Source organism: Oncorhynchus mykiss, chromosome 7, assembly GCF_013265735.2.
Source record: "Oncorhynchus mykiss isolate Arlee chromosome 7, USDA_OmykA_1.1, whole genome shotgun sequence".
Lineage (NCBI taxonomy): Eukaryota > Metazoa > Chordata > Actinopteri > Salmoniformes > Salmonidae > Oncorhynchus > Oncorhynchus mykiss.
Genome location: NC_048571.1, coordinates 58,469,483 through 58,497,172, shown reverse-complemented (window position 1 = coordinate 58,497,172; position 27,690 = coordinate 58,469,483). Strand labels below are relative to the sequence as shown.

The following is a 27,690-nucleotide window of genomic DNA, read 5'->3' as shown; positions in this document are numbered from 1 at the left end:
CACTCAGGCCAAAGAGTTCAATTTTTGTCTCATCAGACCACAGAATGTTTTGCCTGTGATCCGAGTCTTTCACGTGCCTTTTTACGAACTCCAGGCGTGCTGTCATGTGCCCTTTTCTCAGGAGTGGCTTCCGTCTGGCCACTCTCCCATAAACCCCAGATTGGTGAAGTGCTGTATAGACTTGTTGTTCTTCTGGCAGGTACTCCCATCTCAGCCAAGGAACTCTGTTGTTCTGTCAGAGTGGTCATTGGGTTCTTGGTCACCTCCCTGCTCAGTTTGGTAGGGCGGCCACCTCTAGGCAGAGTCTGGGTAGTTCCATATTTCATTGAATTTCCCAAAATGCTATTTTTTTGCAATTCTAGAAATTGTTTTATACCCTTCTCCAGATATATGCTTCATCACAATCTGAGATCTATGGAGAGTTCCTTTGACTTCATAGTAAAGTGCTGCTCTGACACGCACTGTCAACTGTGGGACCTAATATAGACAGGTGTTTCTTTCTAACTCATGTCCAAACAATTGAATTGGCTATAGGTGGACTCCAAGTAAGTTGAAGTGACATCTCAAAGATGATCAAAAGAAATTGAGCTCAATTTGGGGTGTCATAGCAAAAGGGTGTGAATACTTGTGTAAATGATACTTCTGTATTTCATTTTCTATACATTATGTCAGTGTGTGCATAACGGCATGCATATAGTAGGTGTAGTTCTACCCACCTCCACCAGGCGGCCGATGTTGGCAATATGTGGGGAAGACTCTCCAACTGTCTCGTCTTTCTCCATCTGGAAGAAGAGAGAGATGAGGGTATTGTACAGTCCAACAGTGGAAATATGTTGCAACAAGTAAACCAAGAGACAGATTACAAAAGAAGAGATTACGAGAACATGTACACACACACACACAACCCCCCCACCCACCCACATCCTCTCACACACACACAGTTGTATGCAAGTACCTGTCTTGTCAGACTGCCACCCAGGTTCATGGTTCCAGACCCGGTCTTGGTCGTCTGGAGCCACAGCATAACGGTGGAGGTGAGTTTGTAGTGAGCGGTCCGTCCGCTGGACTTCTCCTGCACCTCCACCACATGGATGGAGTCCCAGCAGCCTTTGATCTTCTTGGAGCCGTCTCCAGCCTTCTTGATGAGGATGACCCCAGCAAAGCCATGATCCAAGTCCCACAGATACACAGATGATACACCGCCCTCAAAGTACCTGACAACACATTACATTTTAAAAAATGTTACCTTTATTTAACTAGGCAAGTCAGTTAAGAACAAATTCTTATTTACAATTACGGTCTACGAACAGTGGGTTAACGGCCTTGTTCAGGGGTAGAACGACAGATTTTTACCTTGTCAGCTCGGGGATTTGATCTAGCAATCTTTCGGTTACTGGCCCAACACTCTAACCTCTAGGCTACCTGTCACCCCTTAGGAGGACATGGATATTTATGATAAGACTGTCATTGGTGGTATTACCAGGTTATTTGTTTTCGTCATAGACATGGCATAGCCAATGAGAATTGAGGATCCAAACGACCCACTTTATAATAACGGTATAAATGGTATTACTGTGGTGTAACGATATTCTAAAGTGTCAATAATGAGTCCGTCTGTTCCTCTCACATACTGACTTGGTCATACTCACAGGTCTCTATACTGGTCAAAGGCATTGTTGGCTTCAACCTCTAGTTTGCGCAGGCGGGCAGATGGCATGGCACCATCGTCGATGGGTGGCTCATACTTATTACTCCATGGGGATCTGAGAAACAAGAATGAGCAAGAGAAAATCCCAAATCAATCCTTTGTGACCAAAGCAAACGGGTGTGTGGTCAAATGTTCATGCATGACAAACAAATAATTGTAATGACATTAATTTATACCAGGCATGGTTTCTGAGGAGATGTAATGACATTAATTTATACCAGGCATGGTTTCTGAGGAGATGTAATGACATTAATTTATACCAGGCATGGTTTCTGAGGAGATGTAATGACATTAATTTATACCAGGCATGGTTTCTGAGGAGATGTAATGACATTAATTTATACCAGGCATGGTTTCTGAGGAGATGTAATGACATTAATTTATACCAGGCATGGTTTCTGAGGAGATGTATATGTGGGAAGGGAAGTAAGATAGAGATAAAGGAGGAGCTGCAGGTTGTCAGTCCTACCTGTAGGAGTCACCGTCTCTGTTGTAGTCACAGAGCAGGTAGTCTTTCCCCACCACCTTGTCCCGGGCAATCTTCAGAGGCTGGTCCACAGAGGAGAGTAGGTCCTCACACAGACTGGGCACCTGGACACAGACAGAAAGTTAAGTTCAGGAGTAAACATTTGCTTAACAAGTCACATATTAAATTGAATGGACTCATGTGTGTGCAAAAAGTGGTTAACTTGATTTCTGAATGACAACCTCATCTCTGTACCCCACACATTCAATTATATTTAAACAGATTCAACCAGATTCAACCACAAAGACCAGGGAGGTTTTCCAATGCCTCCCTGGTCACCTATTGTAAATGGGTAAACAAAAAAAAGCAGATTTTGAATATCAATTTGAACATGGAAGTTATTACACTTTGGATGGTGTATCAACACACCCATTCACTACAAGGATGTCAGGTGTCTTTCCTAACTCAGTTGTCGGAGAGGAAGAAAACCGATCTGGGATTTCACCACGAGGCCAATGATGACTAAAACAGTTGAGTTTAATGGCTGTGATAGGAGAAAACTGCAGATCCATCCTCAGTTTCTACTGGTCAATGTTTTCAGGCTGGTTGTATTGGTGCTAGCTAGGTACCAAGCTAAAGCTAGCTACCCCATAAGATGTGGTCAAACATAGTTTGGTAAACACATTGTTCGTGGCCGGTGTTTGACGACTTTTTTTGTACAGCTTTGACAGTGTTCCTGTATCTTTTTTACACGCAAAGACAAACGGCGTCCCATAGTATGCATGTTGTGAAGCTAATAGCAGTATAACGCCGGTCGGGCAACATCTGGAAAAATAGTGCACTTGGTAGCGTATAGTGGTGCTCGACCAGTCGGCGAACACCCTCGACAGAGAACGGTTGATTGTCCTTGACAATGAATTCCATTATCTTGGCATTAATGGATTTCGCCTTTGAGTTGTCTCGCTGAAATTTTCTTACCCTTTCAAAATGACTGCTCGACTTGTTGACTGCTTGATCCACACAGCAGACATTGTGTGGGCTAGGTTAGGAATGCTGTGTAGCTCAAAATTTTGTGTGGCACCATTACATCATGTACCTTACTTGACAAATACACAGAGTATATCAAACATTAGGAACACCTTCCTATTATTGAGTTGCGCATCTCATTGGAAGATCAGGTGTTAATGTTTTGTATACTCGGGTGTACAATTAATGAATGAATGCCCGAGAGGGTGTGGTATATGGCTAATATACCACGGCTAAGGGCTGTTCTTACGCATGACGCAACGTGGAGTGCCTGGATACAGCCCTTAGCTATACCACAAACCTCAGGTCCCCTTTGCTATTATAAACTGGTTACCAACGTAATTAGAGCAGTAGAAATAAAATGTTTTGTCATACCCGATCACGGCTTTCAGATACAGATTTCAGCCAATCAGCATTCAGGGCTTGAACCACCCAGTTTATTGGGCTCCCGAGTGGCGCAGCGGTCCAAGGCACTGCATCTCAGTGCTAGAGGCATCACTACAGTCCCTGGTTCGATTCCAGGCCATCACAACTAGCCATGATTGGGAGTCCCATAGGGCGGCGCACAATTGGCCCAGCATTGTCCGGGTTTGGTTGGAATAGGCCGAAATGGACCTCTGTACGCCTATGTAGATACTCCATTAAAATCTGCCGTTTCCAGCTACAATAGTAATTTACAACATTAACAATGTCTACACTGTAAATGTGCTTTTCTTTCAATCAAGGACATTTCTAAGTGATCCCAAACTTTTGTACAGTACAGGTCAAAGGTTTTAGAACACCTACTCATTCAAGGGTTTTTCTTTATTTTGACTATTTTCTACATTGTAGAATAATAGTGAAGACAGCAACATTTTTGAAATGACATGGAATCATGTAGTAACCAAAATATTTTCTTCAATTCTTCAAAGAGCCACCCTTTGCCTTGACAGTGTTGCAATTGGCTAAACTTTGATCATTGAGATAGGAAATGAAAGAGACTGGCTTATGTCCGAAGTGAATGGTTCTATGAAGAAAATCAATGGACATCTGTGGATTAGATGAAGGAAAGTGTTGAGGTCAGGAGGTGAGGACAGATTCTCTTAAGGGAGTAATAAAGGTTTGTTATCCTGTTACCCTCTTTATTAGCTTCATGTAGAGCCATAAAATGTAAGGATTGGAGGAGTGTTTAAACTTGGTTAAAGCTTCGCTAATGTCCGCGAGTTATTTACTCTGAAAAATAAGAACCTAACAACGGCTTTGCACACTCTTGGCATTCTCTCAACCAGCTTCACGAGGTAGTCACCTGGAATGCATTTCAATTAGGGTCAGTTTGTTATATCTGGAGTACTTCTCCTGTCCTATTCGGTGTCCTGTGTGAATTTAAGTGTGCCCTCTCTAATTCTCTCTTTCTTGCTCTCTCTGAGGACCTGAGCCCTAGGACCATGCCTCAGGACTACCTGACATGATGACTCCTTGCTGTCCCCAGTCCACCTGGCCGTGCTGCTGCTCCAGTTGCAACTGTTCTGCCTTATTATTATTGGACCATGCTGGTCATTTATGAACATTGGAACATCTTGGCCATGTTCTGTTATAATCTCCACTCGGCACAGCCAGAAGAGGACTGGCCACCCCACATAGGAAGAAACCTAGAGAGGAACCAGGCTATGTTTTGGCCTTTCTAGGGAGTTTTTCCTAGCCACCGTGCTTCTACACCTGCATTGCTTGCTGTTTGGGGTTTTAGGCTGGGTTTCTGTACAGCACTTTGAGATATCAGCTGATGTACGAAGGGCTATATAAATACATTTGATTTGAATTAACAGGCGTGCCTTAAAAGTTAATTTGTAGAATTGCTTTCCTTCTTAATCCGTTTGAGCCAATCAGTTGTGTTGTCACAAGTATACAGAAGATTTGGTAAAAGACCAAGTCCGTATTATGGCAAGAACAGCTCAAATAGGCTAAATGAAATTACAGTTCATCAATACTTTAAGACATGAAGGTCAGTCAATACGGAACATTTCAAGAACTACTAAAGTTTCTTCAAGTGCAGTTGCAAAAAAACATCAAGCGCTATGATGAAACTGTTCTCATGAGGACAGCCACAGAAATGGAAGACCCAGAGTTATCCTTTGCAGCAGAGTTAAGTTCATTAGAGTTACCAGCTTCAGAAATTGCAGCCCAAATAAATGCTTCAGAGTTCAAGTAACAGACACCTCAACATCAACTTTTCCGAGGAGACTGTGTGAATCAGGCCGTCATGGTTGAATTGCTGCAAAGAAATCACTACTAAAAGAACACCAATAAGAAGAAGAGACTTGCTTGGGCCAAGAAACACGAGCAATGGACATTAGACCGATGGAAATGTGTTATTTTGTCTAGAGTGCAAATTGTTTATTTTTGGTTCCAACCGCCATATCTTTGTGAGACGCGGTGTGTGAATGGATGATCTCTGCATGTGTATTTCCCACCGCAAAGCATGGAGGTGGTGGTGTTATGGTGCTTTGCTGGTGACACTAATTTATTTAGAATTCAAGGCACACTTAACCAGGGTGGCTACCACAGCATTCTGCATATACACAGAATCAGCTACCACAGATAAAAAATCCCAAAACAGTTGGGATGGCGTATTTACTAGGCAAGTCAGTTATGAACAAATTCTTATTTTCAATTACGGCCTAGGAACAGTGGGTTCACTGCCTTGTTCAGGAGCAGAACAACATATTTTTACTTTGTCAGCTCGGGGATTCGATCTTGCAACCTTCCAGTTACTAGTCCAACCACTACCTGCCGCCCCATTATTATTAGTGGGGCGGAAGGTAGCCTAGCGGTTAGTGGGACTATCATTTGTTTTTCCAACAGGACAATGACCAAAACACCTCCAGGCAGTGTAAGGGCTATTTGACCAAGACGGAGAGTGATGGAGTGCTGCATCAGATTACCTGGCCTCCACAATCCCAACTTCAAACAAATTGAGATGGTTTGGGATGAGTTGGACCGCAGAGTTTAGGAAAAGCAGCTAGCAAGTGTTCAGCATATGTGGGAAGTTGTTCAAGACGGTTGGAAAAGCATTCCAGGTGAAACGGGTTGAGAAAATCTCAAGTGCGTGCAAAGCTGTCATCAAGGCAAAGGGTGGAAGAATCTCAAATATATATCTTGATTTGGTTAACACTTTTTTGCTTACTACATGATTCCATATGCGTTTTCATAGTTTGTTTCTTCACTATTATTCTACAAATGTAGAAAATAGTAAAAATAAAAACCCTTGAATAAGTAGGTGTTCCCAAAAAACTTTTTACTGGTAGAGCGAGCGAGGTAGAGCGAGCAAGGTAGAGCGAGCGAGGTAGAGCGAGCGAGGTAGAGCGAGGTAGAGCGACGTAGCGAGCGAGCATGTATACACACGCTATTTTGGCAATATCACCCAGCTCTAGGTGTGTGTGTGTGTGTGTGTGTGTGTGTGTGTGTGTATATGGTGTAGACATTGTCCCACGTCAGATTGAGGTCTGCACTGATCACTTGCATAAACAAATATGGGATAGCTAAAAAGCAGTCCGGCTACAATATGCTGTTTTAATATTTGAAAATGTTAACAAGGTGACATCGTCCCCTGAACCCCCTTTCATCCTCAAAAGTTAATTTGTAATGTGCACAACATTTGCTAGCGTCTGCTCGCTGAACCAGTCTCAAAAAGTAAAGGATGCTAACGCCAGTTCACACACATTCAATGCTGAATAGTCCCACTAGCTAGCTAGCATAGTGAAGTTCTAGCTAATGCATAAATGAGTAATCATGAAATACCTGTTCTGCTGTGATTCGTGCGCCGAGTCCTATTGCACAGCTGACTGCTCTCTGTAATATTTGGCCAACAAGATAATGTTGCAAAGTAGTGAGGCACAGTGGCAGCTCTCAGAGTCAGATACGGGGCGGCAGGTAGCCTAGGGGTTAGAGCGCTGGGCCAGTAACCAAGTCTGCTGGAGCGAATCCCTGAGCTGACAAGGTAAAAAAAAGAAAAACCTGTAGTTCTGCTCCTGAACAAGGAAATGAACCCACTGTTTATAAATAAGAATTTATCTTTAACTGACTTGACTAGTTAAATTTTAAAAAAGGTTAAATTAATTTTTTTTGAAAACATGCAGATTTCTGAGGACAGCCCCGTACAACTTCAACAAGCTGGCAAACTAGCTATGGCCATTCAAACAAGCTTGGAATAGGGTGCTAGCTGGAGCATAGTTTGCCGTAGTAGCCAGTGCAACATAGCTACCGAGAGCAGAGTGATTTTCAGAAGATGAGTTCCTCTTCCGATGCAAGACAATGGGGGGGACAAATAAGTTCTCTTTGGCAAGAGCTGGGTAGACTGCAGCGGTTGAGAGAGGGCATAGTGTGCGTGAGAAAAAGATGACAAGGAGACGAGAGAAAGCTGGCATATGATGTCCCTGAATGAGGGGGAAGATGAGGTTAAGCCAATTTTCCCTCATTCCATGTCTACTTGCTAAGTGGGAGAGAAGGTGACACGGAAATGAGAGGGGGAAAGAATATGATAAGAATTTGAATGACAGTCTCATGGGATAAAGGGGTACAAATGACAACTCAGTGACATGGATCCCCCCGCCCCCCTTCAGAACACAGAGACAATGCCTTCTCTGTTCCACGGACACAGCCCCACACCTGGCAACCGCCAGACACACAGAAACAGAGGGGGGACAGAAGGCAGGCAGAAGTGGGAAACTGAGGTAGAAAGTAGAATCAAGGAGGAAAGAGAATGGTTGAGGCGACAGAACAGTATAGAGGGGGAAAGGATGACACTAGAGGAGGTGAGCTCAGATGATTCCCAACCGTAAGGAGTGAGTGTAAGGAGAGGGAGGGGCTAAATGGGCTCATGTAGAGTGATTGACAGCGTTACTAATGAGCGCTAACAACCAGATACAGAGGAGCGGGCTGAGGCGGTCAAGGAGAGTGCTGGTGCCCAGGGGAGTGAGTTGTCAAAGGGGAGAAGAAAGGAAGAGGAGCAGACGAGGTTCTGAAGGGATATGATCCCCCCAAAAATGTGGAGAACAATCACTAGAGAACGTGTGGTTTGAGTTCTGTCTGATTCAGCTTAATCTGTCAGATGTTTTTGCATTACGGGAGATTTCAAGCACAGTCCTGGCTGTTAGTAGGTAGTCTAGAAGTGTACTGTAAGTCTGTATAAGCTAGCAGAGTTCCTCAACTCCATAATGTAAATAAATGGAGATGAGTGTGTGGACTGTATCTCCGACTTCGTCGAGTCGCTGTCAGTCGATACGCCTGAAAATGTTAACTGCTACATCCATTTTTGGACTTAAATGATTTATTATATACACCCAATGAATCTTGAAGAATATAAGTTATACATACCTCATGAGTTTAGTTTAACTTTCGTACCCTATCAGAACTCAAAATAATCTTGCAATGTTTGTAAACAATATGAATGCAAACAAACACTAGCCTAAAAACATGGTTAAACTCATTTTAAATGGCATGGACAGTAAATTCTAGCATCCATAGCTGTTATGAATTTAGAGTGGTTCCATTCACCGAAAGGTTGCTGGATCGAATCCCCGAGCTGACAAGGTAAAATTCTGTCGTTATGCCCCTAAGCAAGGCAGTTAACCCACTGTTCCTCGGGCACCAAAGATGTGGATGTCGATTAAGGCAGGCCCCCGTACCCCTCTGATTCAGGAAGACACATTTCAGTTGTACGACTGACTAGGTATTCCCCTTGCCCTTTCTCCAGGCCAGTTCCTCAGCTTTTTACCGAAACAGAATCGGGGAAGGTGCTTTGTTACAGTTTTAATTAAAATAAATTCTAGCTTTAAAACCCTCACTGTGCACCCGTTTGTCCTCTGTAGCTACGTGCTTTTCTTTGTTTGCTGAAATCCCCTATCAGATAAAATGTTAACCAAATACAACCAGACTGTTCCCTTGTATTGACTGAGACTCGATGTAGTCGAAGGTACACTCCGCCTAACGTCGTTGCAACCCAACAACCCCGAGCTATACATATCATGGAGTTCAGAAATCCAGCTGTGTGTAAGCTTAATAACTATGACAATTCAATCAGTATTGATTGATACGAGCTTCCGCATAACAAAACATGTAAATATGTTAAGTATTCATCTACACCAGTGGTTACCAAATTTATAGTCCCGTAGTTACAATTTCAGTGAGGCTCTCGTTCAGATATCGGTAAGTGGACTGGAGGCAGGGCATGGAAGTAATTTTTCTAACAATTGTTTGCAGACAGATTATTTCACTGTATCACAATTCCAGTGGGTCAGAAGTTTGCATACACTAAGTTGACTGTGCCTTTAAACAGCTTGGAAAATTCCAGAAAATGTCATGGCTTTAGAAGCTTGTCAGGCTAATTGACATCATTTGAGTCAATTGGAGGTGTACCTGTATTTCAAGGCCTACCTTCAAACTCAGTGCCTCTTTGCTTGACATCATGGGAAAATCAAAAGAAACCAGCCAAGACCTCAGGAAAAAATGAATTAATTGTAGACCTCCACAAGTCTGGTTCATCCTTGGGAGCAATTTCCAAACGCCTGAAGGTACCACGTTCATCTATACAAATAATAGTATACAACACCATGGGACCACGCAGCCGTCATACCGCTCAGGAAGGAGACGCATTCTGTCTCCTAGAGATGAACGTACTTTGGTGCGAAAGTGCAAATCAATTCCAGAACAACAGCAAAGAACCTTGTGAAGATGCTGGAGGAAACAGGTACAAAAGTAGCCACAGTAAAACGATTCCTATATCGACATCACCTGAAAACATAAATACAGCTGTTTGACCATAATGACCATTGTTATGTTTGGAGGAAAAGGGGGAGGCTGGCAAGCCGAAGAACACCATCCCAACCATGAAGCACGGGGGTAGCAGCATCATGCTGTGGGGGTGCTTTGCTGCAGGAGGGACTGGTGCACTTCATAAAATAGATGGCATCACAAGGAAGGAAAATTATGTGGATATACTGAAGCAACATCAAGACATCAGTCAGGAAGTTGAAGCTTGGTCGCAAATGGGTCTTCCAAATGGACAATAACCAAGCATACTTCCAAAGTTGTGCAAACTGGCTTAAGGACAACAAAGTCAAGGTATTGAGGAGTGGCCATCACAAAGCCCTAACCTCAATCCTATAGAAGAATTTGTGGGCAGAACTGAAAAAGCGTGTGCGAGCAAGGAGGCCTACAAACCTGACCTCAGTTACCAGCTCGGTCAGGCGGAATGGGCCAAAATTCGGCCAACTTATTGTGGGAAGCTTGTGGAAGGCTACCCAAAATGTTTGACCCAAGTTAAACAATTTAAAGGCAATGCTACCAAATACTAATTGAGTGTATGTAAACTTCTGACCCACTGGTAATGTGATGAAAAAAATCAAAGCTGAAATAAAATCTCTCCACTATTATTCTGACATTTCACATTCTTGAAATAAAGCGGTGATCCCAACTAACCTAAAACAGGGAATTTTTACTTGGATTAAAATGTCAAGAATTGTGAAAAACTGATTTTAAATGTATTTGGCTAAGGTGCATGTTAACTTCAACTGTAAGTCCTTCACAATAGTATAGGGCTTGCCTGTCCTAGCCACTCCTAGCCATTCTTATTAAATGGTATCGGTTGTTTTTATACATGTCTTAGTACTCGAAAGTCATCTTAAATCTCACTCCAAAAAAACTCCTGTGGCTTAGTTTTCAAATTGCCATGTTTTGTTTCTAAAATGTCTGCGCAAAAGTGAAGGTTTCATCAAGTTGTGAGATGTGTAAATGTGCAAAAGTACTATAAACACACTGTGGCTGAGGAAAGGCACTACTCCCAATACAAGTGAACCCCAAATCAAAATGTAGTTCATCATGGTTCATGGTTTTTAATGGTGGATGTTTGGTGTACCCAATGCCGTCGGGTACACCAAATAAAAATGTAATTCACATTTTTAAATATAATTGTTTTAATGTTTTTCACATTTTAAAAAACGGTCCTTTTTATATTTTACAAGGGGGCTATACATTTCTTTGTCTTTCTTGCCTGAGTAGCCTCGTTTCATTGACAAAAATAAAATGAAACCATCTAGTGTTCAGCGAAATAACACAATGTCAAATTAACATCCAATCACATTAACCGTTACTCTTTCGCGGGACTTCATCTAACTGTCTGTATGTAGCCAAACGTAGCTGCTGCTCATTCTGTTTGCTCGAAAAATTAATAAATGTTTTTTTTTTAAAGTATGGCTCACGCTCATAGACACATACCAGCTCTACTGGTAGTACTGCTACCAGTAGAGCTGGTATGTGTCTATGAGCGTGAGCCATACTTTTTTTAAAAACCATTTATCAATTTTTCGAGCAAACAGAATGAGCAGCAGCTACGTTTGGCTACATACAGACAGTTAGATGAAGTCCCGCGAAAGAGTAACGGTTAATGTGATTGGATGTTAATTTGACATTGTGTTATTTCGCTGAACACTAGATGGTTTCATTTTATTTTTGTCAATGAAACGAGCGCTACTCAGGCAAGAAAGGCTAAAAAAAATTATAGCCCCCTTGTAAAATATAAAAAGGACCGTTTTAAAATGTGAAAAACATTAAAACAATTATATTTAAAAATGTGAATTACATTTTTATTTGGTGTACCCGACGGCATTGGGCATAACCCTTCTCCTTTGCCAAGATAATCCATCCACCATGTCAAGAAGCTGATTAAACAGCATATTCATTACACGGGTGTACCTTGTGTTGGGGATAATAAAAGGCCACTAAAATGTGCAGTTGTCACACAATGCCACAGATGTCTCAAGTTGAGGGAGCATGCAATTGGCATGCTGACTGCTGGAATGTCCATCAGAGCTGTTGCCAGAGAATTTAATGTTAATTTCTCTACCATAAGCCACCTCTGTCCTTTCAGAGAATTTGGCAGTACATCCATCCGGCTTCAGAACTGCAGACCATGTGTACAGCGTCGTGAGCGGTTTGCTGATGTTAACGTTGTGAACAGAGTGCCCCATGGCAGCGGTGGGGTTATGATATGGGCAGGCATAAGCTACGGACAACAAACACATTTGCATTTTATTGATGGCAATTTGAATGCACAGAGATACCATGACGAGATCCTGAGGCCAATTGTCGTGCCAGTCATCCGCTGCCATCACCCCATGTTTCAGCATGATAACACACTAGAGGTCGACCGATTAATCGGAATGGACGATTAATTAGGGCCGATTTCAAGTTTTCATAACAATCGGAAAACGGTATTTTTGGACACCAATTAGGCCATTTAAATTATTTTTTTACAACTTTATTTAACTAGGCAAGTCAGTTAAGAACACATTCTTATTTTCAATGACGGCCTAGGAACGGTGGGTTAACTGCCTTGTTCAGGGGCAGAACGACAGATTTTTACCTTGTGATTCAATATTGCAACCTTACAGTTAACTAGTCCAATGTTCTTACCACCTGCCTCTCATTGCACTCCACGAGGAGCCTGCCTGTTACGTGAATGCAGTAAGAAGCCAAGGTAAGTTTCTAGCATTAAACTTATCTTATAAAAAACAATCATAATCACTAGTTAACTACACATGGTTGATGATATTACTAGTTTATCTAGCGTGTCCTGCGTTGCCTATAATCGATGCAGTGCGCATTCGCGAAAAAGGACTGTCGTTGCTCCAACGTGTACCTAACCATAAACATCAATGCCTTTAAAATCAATACAAAATTATATATTTTTAAACCTGCATATTTAGTTAATATTGCCTGCTAACATGAATTTATTTTAACTAGGTCAATTGTGTCACTTCTCTTGCAACAGAATCAGGGTATATGCAGCAGTTTGGGCCGCCTGGCTCGTTGCGAACTGTGTGAAGACTATTTCTTCCTAACAAGGCAGCCAACTTCGCCAAACGGGGGATGATGTTACAAAAGCGCATTTGCAAGAAAAAAAAAGCACAATCGTTGCACGACTGTACCTAACCATAAACATCAATGCCTTTCTTAAAAATCAATACACAGAAGTATATATTTTTAAACCTTAGCTAAAAGAAATCCAGGTTAGCAGGCAATATTAACCTGGTGAAATTGTGTCACTTCTCGTGTTCATTGCACGTAGAGTCAGGATATATGCAACAGTTTGGGCCGCCTGGCTCGTTGCGAACTAATTTGCCAGAATTTTACGTAATTATGACATAACATTGAAGGTTGTACAATGTAACAGCAATATTTAGACTTAGACAAAATGTTAGATAAAATACGGAACCGTTCCGTATTTCGCTGAAATAAAGATTTTGTTTTCAAAATGATAGTTTCCGGATTCTACCATATTAAAACTCTTTTGGGATAGGGGGCAGCATTTTCACTTTTGGATGAATAGCGTGCCCAGAGTGAACTGCCTCCTACTCTGTCCCAGATGCTAATATATGCATATTATTATTGGATAGAAATCATTCAAACAGTTTTAGAAACTTCCTAGTGTTGTCTGTGAGTATAACATTACTCATATGGCAGGCGAAAACCTGAGAAAAATCCAACCAGGAAGTGGGAAATCTGAGGTTTGTAGTTTTTCAAAGCTTGGTCTACCGAATACAGTGTCTGTGGAGTGAATTTGCACTTCCTAAGGCTTCCACTAGATGTCAACCATCTTTAGAAACTTGTTTCAGGCTTCTGCTATAAAGGAGACCTGTTTGAGTCAGTGGTCTGGCAGAGTGCCTCAGGCTCAAGACACGCGCTCCCGACAGAGTTAGCTCTCGTTCCAGTGCTTTTCTTCAGACATAGGAATTCTCCAGTTGGAACATTATTGATGTTTTATGTTAAAAACATCCTAAAGATTGAATCCATACATCGTTTGACTTGTTTCTACGACCTGTAACGAAACTTTGAGTTTTTGTCTGGACGAAGTGCTCGCGCCTCATGAAGATGGATTACTGGGCTGAACACGCTAACAACAAGTGGCTATTTGGACATAAATGGACTTTATGGAACTAATCAGTCAGTTATTGTCAAACTGGGATTCAAAGGTAAGTGACTAATTTTAATGCTATTTCTGACTTTTGTGACACTCTCCTTGGCTGGAAAATGGCTGTATGCATTTCTGTGGCTAGGTGCAGACCTAACATAATCGCAAAGTGTGCTTTCGCCGTAAAGCGTTTTTGAAATCTGACAGCGGTTGCATTAAGGAGAAGTTTATATTTCCATGAATAACACTTGTATAGTTTATCAATGTTTATGATGAGTATTTCTGTCATTTGATGTGGCTCTCTGCACTTTCACCAGATGTTTGTTTCGGACAATGCATTTCTGACCACAACGCGCCAATGTAAACTGAGATTTTTGGATACAAATATTAACTTTATCGAACATACATGTAGTGTGTAAGATGAAGTCCTAGGAGTGTCATCTGATGAAGATCAAAGGTTAGTGATTAATTCGCTCTCTATTTCTGATTTTTGTGACTCCTCTCTTTGGCTGGAAAAATGGCTGTGTTTTTCTGCTTTTATCGTAAAGCCTTTTTGAAATCGGACACTGTGGTGGGATTAACAACAAGTTTATCTTTAAAATACTTCTATGTTTGAGGAATTTTAATTATGGGATTTCTGTTGTTTTGAATTTGACGCCCTGCAATTTCACTGGCTGTTGTCGAGGTGGAGCGTCCCACTGGTACCAGAGGGGTTAAAATGAGTGCTAGCTGTGGGTTCGCACTCTGTCGCAACCGGGAGGTCCAGGTGCACGGTGTTTCCTCTGACACATTGGTGCGGCTGGCGTCCGGGTTGGATGCACGCTGTGTTAAGAAGCAGTGCGGCTTGGTTGTGCTGTGTATCGGAGGATGCATGGCTTTCGACCTTCGTCTCTCCCGAGCCCGTACGGGAGTTGTAGCGATGAGACAAGATAGTAACTACTAACAATTGGATACTATGAGGAGAAAAGGGGGTAAAATAAAATAAAGATTTGTTTTTTTATAAGATAAGTCTAATGCTAGCTAGCAACTTACCTTGGCTCCTTGCAGCCACAAGGTCATTTTGATGCTGCACTCGCCTAACAGATGGTCAGCCTGCCACGCAGTAATCGTGGATTGCAATGTACATCAGCCATAATCAGCACCCAAAAATGCCGATTCCCGATTGTTATGAAAACTTGAAATCGGTAGACCTCTAGTGCAAAGACCGCATCGCTGTCTTGAAAGACTACAACTTGTCCTGACACTTCCTGATGAAGCATGCTGAAAAATATAGGAATATGGCTTCTGAGCAGAAGGAAAGTGCACCAAGAGAGTTGCTTTCTCAGTTGCAAAAGCAGCAAGGACCTTTCACAAAACTGCATTTAGTAAACAACGGAATTGCGAGAACTAGCTATGTACTGTCCCAAAATTGCTAAACACAGCAACCCAGTTGCTGAGGGCAAATTCGTTAAAGAATGTTTAAATGGACTCTGCAGCAATACTTTGCCATGACAAGAAAGAGCTGTTTGAAAATGTTTCCCTGTCAAGACGAAGAGTTGAGGACAGAGAATATGGAACAGTTGAAAGACGAGGATTTCACATATTTTTCCTTGGCCCTGGATGAGATTAGTGATGCACGTGACATGACGCAGTTGTTAATATTCTTACGAGGCATAACCCCAGACTTTGAAATTACAGAGGAGCTTGCTTCAGTGCAGTCAATGAAGAGCACAACCACAGGGAGAGATAAGGGAGGTTAATAAGTGTGTGGCAAAGCTGGTACGGGGTTTTGAAAAGTTATCCAGTGTGACTACTGATGGTTCCCAAACTTGACAGGAAAACATGTTTGCCTTTTGAAAAGGACATAAGATCAAGTAGCTGAGTTGAACCCAGATCAGAAAATGATTTCCATGCATTGCATTATTCATCAGGTGGTGTTCTGTAAATGTGTTCTGAAAATTAGCCATGTTGTGGATTCAGTCACTAAAGTGGTAAACTTCATAAGAGCAACATCTTTAAACCACAAGCAGTTTGTCCCACTGTTGGAAGACAGTCGGATCATGCAGATCTCCCCTACCACACAAACGTGAGATGGCCGAGTTTTGGGAAGATGCTTAAAAAAAAGGTCTGGGACCTGAAGTCGGAGATTGCTGAGTTTTTGCAAATGAAAGGAAAATGTGGATTTCCCTTAACTGCAAGAAAGAATGGTTGGCTGATTTTGCCTTCACCGTGGACATCATGGCCCTCATGAATGAACTGAATTCGAAACAAGGGAAGGGCTTTTTTTGCACATCAGATGTAGAGCCTTGTCAAAGCCTTCAAGGGGAAATTACTCTTCCTGACCCACCAAGTAGAAGCCAACAAACCCACACCTTCCATCCCCTACTAGTATGTTCCCTATCAGACAACCAGTGGGAGAAGTATAGAAAATCGCTGCTGCATGCTTTGAACTGTGAGTTTGTTGTTTTGAGGCTTTCAAAGTGTTGGAAAATATCATGCTGCTGGTTTCCTCTCCTTTCACCTTCAATGTGGATAACGCTCCCACTGACCTGCAACTTGAGCTTATCGATCTTTCAGTCTTTTCCCTCTGTGTAGTTCATTGCATATTTAATAAAGAAAATATCTACCAAAAGTAGAACATGGATGTGGTTTATTTCTGTGCATGTTAAGGAAAATAAGTAGCATATCAGGACATGACTTACAGTAGATATAATGTAATATGATTATGGCCCACGAAGACAAAAATATATTCTAATGTGGCCCTCCATGGAACATAATTGCCCAGGCCTGGATTAAGGTCCAATGAATTTATGTCAATTAACTGATTCCCTTATATGAACTTTAACTCAGTAAAAACGTAAAAATTGTTGCATTTATATTTTTGTTCAGTATATATTTGTAATGTAGACAGATTATTTGTTTCTCTGTGGAGCACTCAGATTTGCATGGGTGAGGTCATGTCAGTGTGTATATGACTGAGTGGTTTTTATTGTTATTTATTAAGGATGCCCATTAGCTGCTGCCAAGGCAGCAGGCTACTCGTCATGGAGTCCAAACAAAAAAAAGGCAATTATATCACAAAAAATAATTTAAAAAAAAGTGTTCATCATACGACACCTCTACAATACAAAATGTTAAACCACAATAAAACAATATTACAACAATAAAGTGTGTGTGTTAGCGTATACGTCTCTTCACAGTCAGCGTTGTTCCATAAGGTGTAGGTTTTTTTTACTGCTTGCTTGAGTTACTTGATGCAGAATTGAGTTCCATGTAGTACTGTGAGTTTTGCAGTGTCTTGTGGACTTGGGGACTGTGAAGAGACCCCTGGAGGCATGTCTTGTGGGTGTCAGAGCAGTGAGCTAGTCGTTTGAACAGACAGCGCCGTGCTTTCAACATGTCAATACCTCTCACAAAGACAAGTAGTGATGCAGTCACTCTCTCCTCTACTTTGACCCAGGAGAGATTGACATGCATGTTATTGATGTTAGCTCTCCGTGTACATTTAAGGGCCAGCCGTGCTTCTCTGTTCTGGGCCAACTGTAGTTTGCCTGTGTCCCTCCGTGACACTTGACCGGGCAGTAGTCCAGTTGCAATAAAACTAAGGCTGAGCGATTTTACGATTGGATCTTCTATCGACGATGTTCAACAGCCATCATTGATGGTGATGACATCAGCAAATGGCCTATTCCTCATTTGCCATACCATAAGTTAAATACATACAGTACCAGTCAAATTGGACACACCTACTCATTCCAGGGTATTTCTTCATATTTACTATTCTCATATATATATATATATATATATATTCTTCGAAATAGCCACCCTTTGCCTTGATGACAGCTTTGCACACTCTTGGCATTCTCGCAATCAGCTTCATGAGGTAGTCACCTGGAATGCATTTCAATTAACAGGTGTGCCTTGTTAAAGGTTCATTTGTGGAATTTATTTCCTTCTTAATGAGTTCGAACAGTCAGTTGTGTTGTGACAAGGTAGGGGTGGTATACAGAAGATAGCACTACATTGGGAAAAGACCAAATCCATATTATGGCAAGAACAGCTCAAATAAGCAAAGAGAAACGACAGTCCATTACTTTAAGATTTGAAGCTCAGTCAATACCAAAAAAAATTTGCAATCGCAAAAACCATCAAGCACCATGATAAACAGTCTCTAATGAGGACCGCCACAGGAAAGGAAGACACAGAATTACCTCTGTTGCAGAGGATAAGTTCATTTGAGTTAGCAGCCTCAAATAAATGTTTCAGAGTTCAAGAAACAGACATCTCAACATCAACTGTTCAAAGGGGACTGCGTGAATCAGGGCTTCAAGATCAAATTGCTACAAAGAAACCACTACTAAAGGACACCAATAAGAAGAAGAGACTTGCTTGGGCCAAGAAACACGAGCAGTGGACATTAGACCGATGGAAATCTGTACTATGGTCTGATGAGTCCACATGAGATTTTTGGTTCTAACCGTGTCTTTGTGAGACGCAGAGTAGGTGAACAGATGATCTCTGCATGTGTGGTTCCCACCGTGACGCATGGGAGGAGGTGTGATGGTGTGGGAGTGCTTTTCTGGTGACACTGTCAGTGATTTACTTACAATTCAAAGCACACTTAACCAGCATGGCTAACACAGCATTCTGCAGTGATACACCATCCCATCTGGTTTGCGCTTAGTGGGACTATAATTTGTTTTTCAACAGGACAATGGCCCAACACACCTCCAGGCTGTGTAAGGGCTATGTACCCAAGAAGGATAGTGATGGAGTGCTGCATCAGATGACCTGGGCTCCACAATCAACCAACCTCAACCCAATTGAGATGGTTTGGAATGAGTTGGACCAAAGAGTGAAGGAAAAGCAGCCAACAAGTGCTCAGCATTTGTGGGAACTCATGGAAAAGCATTCCAGGTAAAGCTGGTTGAGAGAATGCCGAGAGTGTGCAAAGCTGTCATCAAGGTGGCTACTTCGAAGAATCTCAAATATATTTTGATTTATTTAACACTTTTGGTTTCTACATGATTCCATATGCGTTATTTCATAGTTTTGATGTCTTCAGTATTATGCTACAATGTAGAAAATAGCAAAACATTAAGAAAATTAACATGTAGGTGTCCAAACTTTTGACTGGTACTGTGTGGTAGTCAGACTAACATAATGCAATAGAACAATGTAGATTGTAGAAAAAGGAGATCACCAAAGCAGCGCAAAATGCCAGATTGGCCCTAACGTGTGTTCCTTGGCCCTAACGTGTGTTTCTCGCCCCTCCTATGTCGGATGATCATGGACCTTTTGCAGCGGACACTCCGTTGTCTGGCTTATTGTAAAAAAAAAATTGTTTTTAAAGTTTCTCTTTCTCCCCAATCTATTTGAATGTGACTTGTTGGTCTAGGAATAACCTACTATTTCGTGATCAACCATTGAATGAATCTATAGGCCTAACGGAGTTCCCACTCAGAAAGTTGTTTGCGAATAGCCTTATTAAAAACATTGTACAGCAATACATGAGAGAGAACAATTGCAAGAGACTAATCAAAAAGGAAGTTTAAACAAATCTGATACTTTTCTGCTTTACTTGAGAAAATTGTAGGTAAAATAAATTGTGCCATTCAAAAACCACTCCTTGCAAACCAGACAGACAATAGGTTATAGGTCTACACATAGGCTACTGCAGTAGCCAACACATTACTGACAAACTTAAATTAATATATATAAAATGTTCCAAGTGTTTATTAATGTCCTTGAATTGCTTAACAGGCAATCAGGCATAAGCTCCCGCAGCAGCACTTTCATTAAACAAATGAATCATCAAACAACTTCATCTTGATTGTTTACAAATGGTGCATTTATATAGATGGACTACACCAAACATTAGGAACACTGGCACCTACTACCATACCCCGTTCAAAGGCAATCTTTTGTCTTGCCCATTTACCTTTTGAATGGCACACATGCACAATCCACGTCTCAATGGTCTCAGGCCTTAAAAATTGTTCTTTAACCTGTTGATCTGCTCCTTGTCAGTAACAACCACATGGCTGAGCTCTAATCACCACTTCATTAAGTCAGGATTCCTATTTGACTCAGCCATGCCTCCTTGTCTGTCCAACATTTCCTAATCTCCCAGCCCTTCTAATGCGACTAGCCCTGATGCGCCTCCCTCTTTGCCCCCTGACCTGTTACAAAGTTTTTCCGTGTAGGCGGTCACTGAGTCGGAGGTGCTAAAGGAGCTCCTTAACTTGACCCCAAAAACCATCTGGGTCAGATCCTTTCTTCTTTAAAGTTGCAGCCCCCATCATCGCCGAGCCCCTCTCCTCTCTGGGGAGGTTCCAATTGCTTGGTTTGCTGACTAACTCTCTCAAAGAGTGCAGTGTATAAAGTCAGCACCTCTGCTGCCTCTGCCCATGACTGTCACCAAGGGAGTACCCCAAGGTTCGATCCTAGGCCCGACTCTCTTATCAATTTACATGAACATAGCTCAGGCAGTAGGAAGCGCTCATCCATGTATATGCAGCTGATATAGTCTTATACTCAGCTGGTACCTCCCCAGATATTGTGTTAAACGCTCCAGAACAAAGCTTTCTTAGTGTCCAACAAGCTTTCCCTGTCCTTAACCTTGTTCTGAACACCTCCAAAACAAAGGTCATGTGGTTTGGTAAGAAGAATGCCCCTCTCCCCACCGGTGTGACTACTACCTCTGAGTGTTTAGAGCTTGAGGTAGCCACCTCATACAAGTACTTGGGAGTATAGACTTGGTTTCCTCAATCATAATCGCACCTCTCTCACCCCAGCTGCCAAACGAACCCTGATTCAGATGACCATCCTACCTATACTTGATTACGGAGACATAATTAATAGCTCGGCAGGCAAGGGTGCTCGTGTGGCTAGATGTTCCTCACCAGATTTGCCACCAATGCTAATTATAGGACACATCACTGCGCTCTATACACCTCTGTAAACTGGTTGTCTATGTACCCATCGCAAGACCCACTGGTTGAAGGATATTTATAAACCCTCTTAGGCCTCACTCCCCCCTATCTGAGATACCTACTGCAGCCCTCATCCTCCACATACAACACCCATTCTGCCAGTCACTTTCTGTTAAAGGTCCCAAAAGCACACACATCCCTGGGTCACTCCTCTTCTCAGTTCGCTGCAACTACAGACTTGATTATGTTGGAGGCGCTTCCATTAGACAGATCTCTGCTATATCATGGATCAAGAGTTGATGTAAAGCCAAATAAACAGGTTGTTTTTCCAGCAGCAGACTATGATCGATAATGTCAAAAGCTGCACTGAAGTCTAATAAAACAGCTCCCACAATTGTCTAATTATCATTTTTTTTCCCGCCAATCATCAGGTCATTTGTAAGTGTCGTACAGTTGAGTGCCCCTCCCTATAAGGTTGTCTTCTGCTGGAGACTCACCAGGTCGATGAGGTCACTGAGATTCTTCTCGATCTGCTGGGGAGGAAGACGCCTCATCAGGTCCAGAGCACAGTCCAGCTGCTGGTCATTCTGAAACACACAAAATAAGAGTCAGCTTTTGATACACATTCCAACACAAAATGTATAGTTCTGCAAAAGAAAGTCTAAAAGCAAGTTGCACTTGCCCTTTGTCAATTGTTTTTATTTTACAAGAGAAATTAACTTGATCCTTGCCAAGTTCAACCCTGCAGAAAGAGTCTCAACAGTTTAAGCTGGTCTTGGAATATAAGAAGTTGACTGTTCACAGTTGATTTTCATGAATCTTTTAAAAGGAGATTAAATTAACTTTAAAGTGTTTTGGTTTAAAATGCATCCCCATCACTGTCTGCATTTAAATCAACCAAAATAGATTGAATTGACCACAGAGCCAAAAAAGTTCCCGGCCTTCCACACAGCCCCAGCAGAATGAGGAGGCAGCCAGAGATGGATGCATGTTACATTCTTACGGTAGATACGACAGAGCCGAGCTAGGCCGTGACTAGGGTATGTAGAGAACATTCACACCCTGACAACAATAGCCATACACTCACTGCATCCTAAGATTACATAGGTCATGGAACTAGCTGCTCATGGTTTCAGTAACAGCCTTTATCAAAGAAAAACTAAGTGGCATGAGAGAGGAAGTTCTGGATTTGCCCCTAAATAGCCTCGTTGAGCATGTGATAGGCCTATCAAGTACACTAGGCAACTTTACAACACATGGTAGATTCCTTTAGGGGAGTGTCTAAATCTACAACTGGGCCCTGGCTAAAAACTCAACGCTTTAGACAGGGTCAAACGTGAAAAACATTTTGCAACCATGGTAGTTAGAAGACAGATTGACTGGTTACCATATAAGGCAATGCTGTGGAGCCTCCAGTTATTGATACAGGCCCGTCATTTTATGGCATCTAGAAAGGTCAACATTATTTTAAGTCTATGTAAATTATTTGATTGCTTGAGAGCTCATAAATGAAGACAACAGTTCCCATCAACTGAAAATGTGACTAAACCTATACCAAAAGGATGTGAACGATTCACTCCACTGCCTCTGCTATAAAACTGAGTACAAACCTTTGTGAGGAAAGAATTTTAATAACATTTAAAATACTAATTTGTGGAGAATGAGTATCCATTACAATACTCTGCTCTTACTGGCACAATTACCATAGAACCGACAGTTATGGTTGAGACTAAAAATGCACATGCCCAGATACTGTGTGTGACTGTGTGAGAGAGGTGTTGCATCTCACTCATCTCAATATCTGCGGTGCTGCTCATGGCAATGGCAATTCACTGAGTATACCTTTAACTGTGGCTCATGCAATGTTTTTTTCCAATGCAGTGGAGTTAAATCAACAAATCACAGCATGGATGGGTACACTTCCTGCTTTTACTTCCTGCTTTGCTCCTATGGGTACACTCGCAAAGGCCGCCAGTCCACCCATTATGCCATCATTGATTTTAATGGGGACATCCATTATATTTATTCTATTTCTATGGCAGCACATGCAGTCCGGAGCGGAGGAGAGAAGAAAATGTGCCTCTTTTTTTATTGTTTTTATGATGACTGCTGTGGGCTCAGGCTTGCCTTTTTGAATACAGGCCCATTTGTGAAGTGTTGTATTACAGACAACTTTGTCAAACAAGCACATGAATAAATGTGATTAAACTGAACTTCAGAAAGAAGGATGAATGAACACGGATTGATTCATGGCGTCAGTCCCTCCACAAGCTCTCCGTATGTTCAATTACTGAGGAGATCTAGCAGTGGAACAGAGAGGATTGTTGTTAATAGGGAGAAGCTAAGCTAGCGGACCACCTAGCAGAGACTTCCCTGAGGGTGATCCCTCTCTGAACTATGGTGATCAGGATATCAGCATGCAGGGAACGACAGGCCAGCCACAACATGAAACCCCTGAGAAATGTACAGGACTGAGATATCTGGAGTAGAGGTCGACCGATTAATCGGCATGGCCAATTAATTAGGGCCGTATTCAAGTTTTCATAAGAATCGGTAATCAGCATTTTTGGACACCAATTATATTGCACTCCACGAGGAGACTGCGTGGCAGGCTGACCACATGTAAAAGGAACCACCAGCTTTCATATGTTCTCATGTTCTGAGCAAGGAACTTAAACGTTAGCTTTTTTACATGGCACATATTGCACTTTTGCTTTCTTCTCCAAAACTGTTTTTGCATTATTTAAACCAAATTTAACATGTTTCATTATTTGAGACTAAATTGATTTTATTTATGCATTATATTAAGTTATAATAAAAAAACTATTCATTGAGCATTGTTGTAATTGTCTTTTTTTTTATATATATATATATATATTTTTAATCGGTATCGTCCTTTTTTGGTCCTCCATTAATCGGTATCAGCGTTGAAAAATCATAAATTGGTCAATCTCTAATCTGGAGCAAATGAAGTCAAATTTATATTCATCCAACTTGAACTTAACGCAGTTCCGACCGTAGTCCTATTCCAATTAAATAAACAAAAGTAACAGAATTTTAGTAAGTACTGATAAATAGTGCAGCAACACACTAATCTTAAGAGATGGAAAGAAAACAAATTGAGATATAGCCTAAAGCCCTAAAAGTCTAGAAACAACAAACTGAACACCTGTCAAAACACATGGTGGTTCTCATAAACAACATCTGATTCGCAAACAACAAAAAACACACCAATGCCAATATTCAAATTCACAGGAATACCAGTAATCAACTCAATGTCTTTCATTTTATACGCATCAGCAACCACAGCTAATGAAGTCAAGGAAACCCTTAACAAAGAGTTGCAGTCTGTTTTGGAATGGATGGCCAGTAATAAACTGGTCCTAAACATCTCTAAAACTAAGAGTATTGTATTTGGTACAAATCATTCCCTAAATTCTGGACCTCAGCTGAATCTGGTAATGAATTGTGTGGCTGTTGATCAAGTTTAGGATACTAAATTACTTGGTGTCACCTTAGATTGCAAACTGTCATGGTCAAAACATATAGATTCAAAGGTTGTAAAGATAGAGGTCGGACCGCTGTGGCGTTTTTGACACCACTCCACAAATCAAGCCCCGCAGGCTCTAGTTTTATCTTATCTTGAATATTGTCCAGTCAAGTGCAGCAAAGAAAGACCTCGTTAAGCTGCAGCTGGCCCAAAACAGAGAGGCACATCTTGCTCTTCATTGTAATCAGAGGGCTAATATTAATACTACACATGTCAGTCTCTCTTGGCTAAGAGTTGAGGAAAGACTGACTGCGTCACTTGTTTTTATAAGAAAGAATGTGCAGGAAATTCCAAATTGTTTGCGTCGCCAACTTACACACAGCACACACACTTACCCCACCAGACATGCCACCAGGGGTCTTTTCACAGTCCCCAGGTCGAGAACAAATTAATGGAAACGTACAGTATTATACAGAGCCACGAGTGCATGGAACTCCTTTCCATCTTATATAGCACTAGTGCAGAAAACCTGGTTTCAAAAACCAAAATCTCACAGCACAACACCTCTCCCCCATTTGACCTACTTGTGTGTATGTACTGACATGTGTAACTGATAGATACATTTTAAAACATTAACATGTGTATGTAAATTGTAAAGTCTTGCCGAATGTCGTGTTATACATGTCAGACCCCAGTTAAACTAGATGTCACCATTGGCGTCGGCTAATGGGGATCCTAATAAATCCAAAATCAAATGCCAAGTCATCAGATGAAACCAAGGTAGATACAAGCCAGAGAAGAGCAGCTGGCTATAGGAGAATCACACAGACAAAAGCATTCCTTCCCTAAACAAACTTCAGTCTCCTTTCTCCTGAACACAGCCAAGGTTTTCAGATCATGTACTGCATGCCCTTCTCACACTTTTGGGTTGTTTCTAGGCAGATGAATCAGTCTTGTTCAGACTACACCTGCACTCCCTGACACTGTTTACCAATGCCCTAGTCTCAGTGTAAACACTGCCGGACCAACTGCCCCGGGGGCTGAGAAGAGCAGCGAGGATGGACCAACATGATGGATGAGGTCAGCGGGTGGCTGGGGAGACAAGCAATCTGCTCTCCATTATATTGTATTAGACCTTCATTCCAAGTGTGAAACATTCATAAAAGGAGTAGAGTGGAGTTTGAGGTGTGAATGTAGCTAGTTAGATTTGTTGGTGACAAGCCAGTCACATTACTTCAAGTGTTTAAAATAATAATAAACAAGTGTGTAATGGTAATGTTTTTTTGCATATCCCAACTCCCCTGCAGGAAGTGGGGTCATGGCTAGGGTCACCATTGTACAGTATCCCTGGAGTAATTTGAGTTAAGTGCCTTGCTCAAGGGCACAGTGAAATATTTGTTAAAATGTTTTCAACTTGTCAGCTCTGGTACTTGAACAATCCACCTTTTGTTTACTGGCTCAATGCTCTAACCTCGAGGCTACCTGCCCCATAATATAGGCCTATAGTCAGAAAATAATTGCTACTGTTATTTTTCACTGTTTTATTTCTTTACTTACCTACTGTTCACCTAATACCTTTTATGCACTATTGGTTAGAGCCTGTAAGTAAGCATTTCACTGTAAGGTCTACTACACCCGTTGTATTCCGCGCACGTGACAAATAAACTTTGATTTGATTTGAATTACCATGCACGTGACAATGGTGGTTGAATATATTTTGTCAGGTGCACCACAATATGCCTAACATTGAAAGGATGTTGGTGAATTATTTCATGAAACAATTTCAGTTACATTATTAAACGTGTTCTACAAAAAGTTACACTGACAGTAAAGTCAACAAAAGCTACTGAACGTAATTCACATTGTTGAAGTCAATGAAAAGTTGAGTTGTGGTTTACACGTCGCCTGAAATCCAAAGGAGGGAAGGGGCGGAGCAGGCCGATTTTAGCGACAGGCAACCCAGCGCTTGTACTATTTTAACCATGGTGTGTGTGTCTGCAAGAAGAGGGGGTAGCGAGAGCGAGACCCCTTTAATCCCCGAACTAGTTTTTCAATCCAAAACATCCTGTAACTTTATTCTGCGCGCGGAACATCAAGCTGGCTAGTTAGTTAACAATGAAAATCGGAGTAATATTCATAGCTAGGTCGTTTAGCTAACTGTGGGCAGATAATGTATATGAATGTATATGCCTCTGTCGAAACGTAACACAGCACTTCCTATAAAAGGACAGATGGCATGCTAGCTGGCTAATATCCCTTAGCAGCCCCACCAAAAACGACCCATTCCTCCAGCTCGTCTCCGCGGCCTTACCATGTCTGCGGCGCTCAGTGACGATCTCGGAGAGGAAATATGCTTTACACGTACGTTTTATTGTGCTTGCACAACTTGTTCTTCTATACTGTTGTTGTTTTTATCCCCACCATGTAAATTATATTTCTTTCGCCTCCCTCACGGAACCCAGCCCTGTCAGCGAATTAACTTCCTCAGCCGGGTACAGGAAGGGGGCTCGTCACTACTTACCACAGTCACAAAGTTATAAGCCCCACCCATTTCTATTAAAAAAAATGTTTTTACCTGATCTTAAACGTAACCCTAACCGTAACCACACTGATAACGTTGTGAATAACCATAACCTTAAATTAAGACCAAAAGTGACGTTTTATTTTTCATGAATTTTTACGATATGGCCAATCTGACCTTTGTGGCTGTGGTAAATAGTGGAAACACAGGAAGAGAGACGGTGAAAAAAGCGGAGATTGCATGTCCGGGTCACTCCACTCCTTCTCTGAAACAGCCAATCGGAGAGGAGTAAGTAAGGGATTGCCAAGTATGGAAAGGAGAGGAGTGGTGAATGGTAAAGAGTAGATAAACAGAGGGACGAGAAGAGGGCGATAGAGGAGGGAGGGGAGGGGAGGGTAGGGGAGGGGAGGGGGTACCAATGATGTATACAAACCCTGGAATACAGAAGCAATGTATTGGCCATTGACCTGTGTTTGGTTTGCTAGACATGTTTGATGTAGCAATGTAAGTTGATTTTTGTATTATGAATAATAAAAATTAAAAATATATATAATTTATTTTTTATTTTTAAATTTAAAAAAAAATGTATTGGCCATTGAGAGGGTTTTGAAGACAGCGGTCGG

The 27,690-nt window shown here is 41.7% G+C and overlaps 1 protein-coding gene across 2 annotated transcripts in view; it reads right to left on the bottom strand.

Annotated features, from left to right (window-relative positions):
• The window catches only part of LOC110528073 (F-actin-capping protein subunit beta isoforms 1 and 2), a 30,104-nt gene extending 3,043 nt beyond the window's left edge, over positions 1–27,061 (bottom strand). For both annotated transcript variants that reach the window (XM_021609869.2, XM_021609870.2), the window contains exons 1-6: positions 26,858–27,061; positions 21,554–21,643; positions 2,178–2,299; positions 1,650–1,763; positions 956–1,214; positions 717–782 (exon numbers count right to left, since the gene is read on the bottom strand). In XM_021609869.2, the coding sequence (XP_021465544.1) occupies positions 717–782; positions 956–1,214; positions 1,650–1,763; positions 2,178–2,299; positions 21,554–21,643; positions 26,858–26,860 (654 nt within the window). In that variant the 5' untranslated portion in view covers positions 26,861–27,061. The remainder of the gene's footprint in view (positions 1–716; positions 783–955; positions 1,215–1,649; positions 1,764–2,177; positions 2,300–21,553; positions 21,644–26,857) is intronic.
• Between the last annotated feature and the right edge of the window lie 629 nt (positions 27,062–27,690).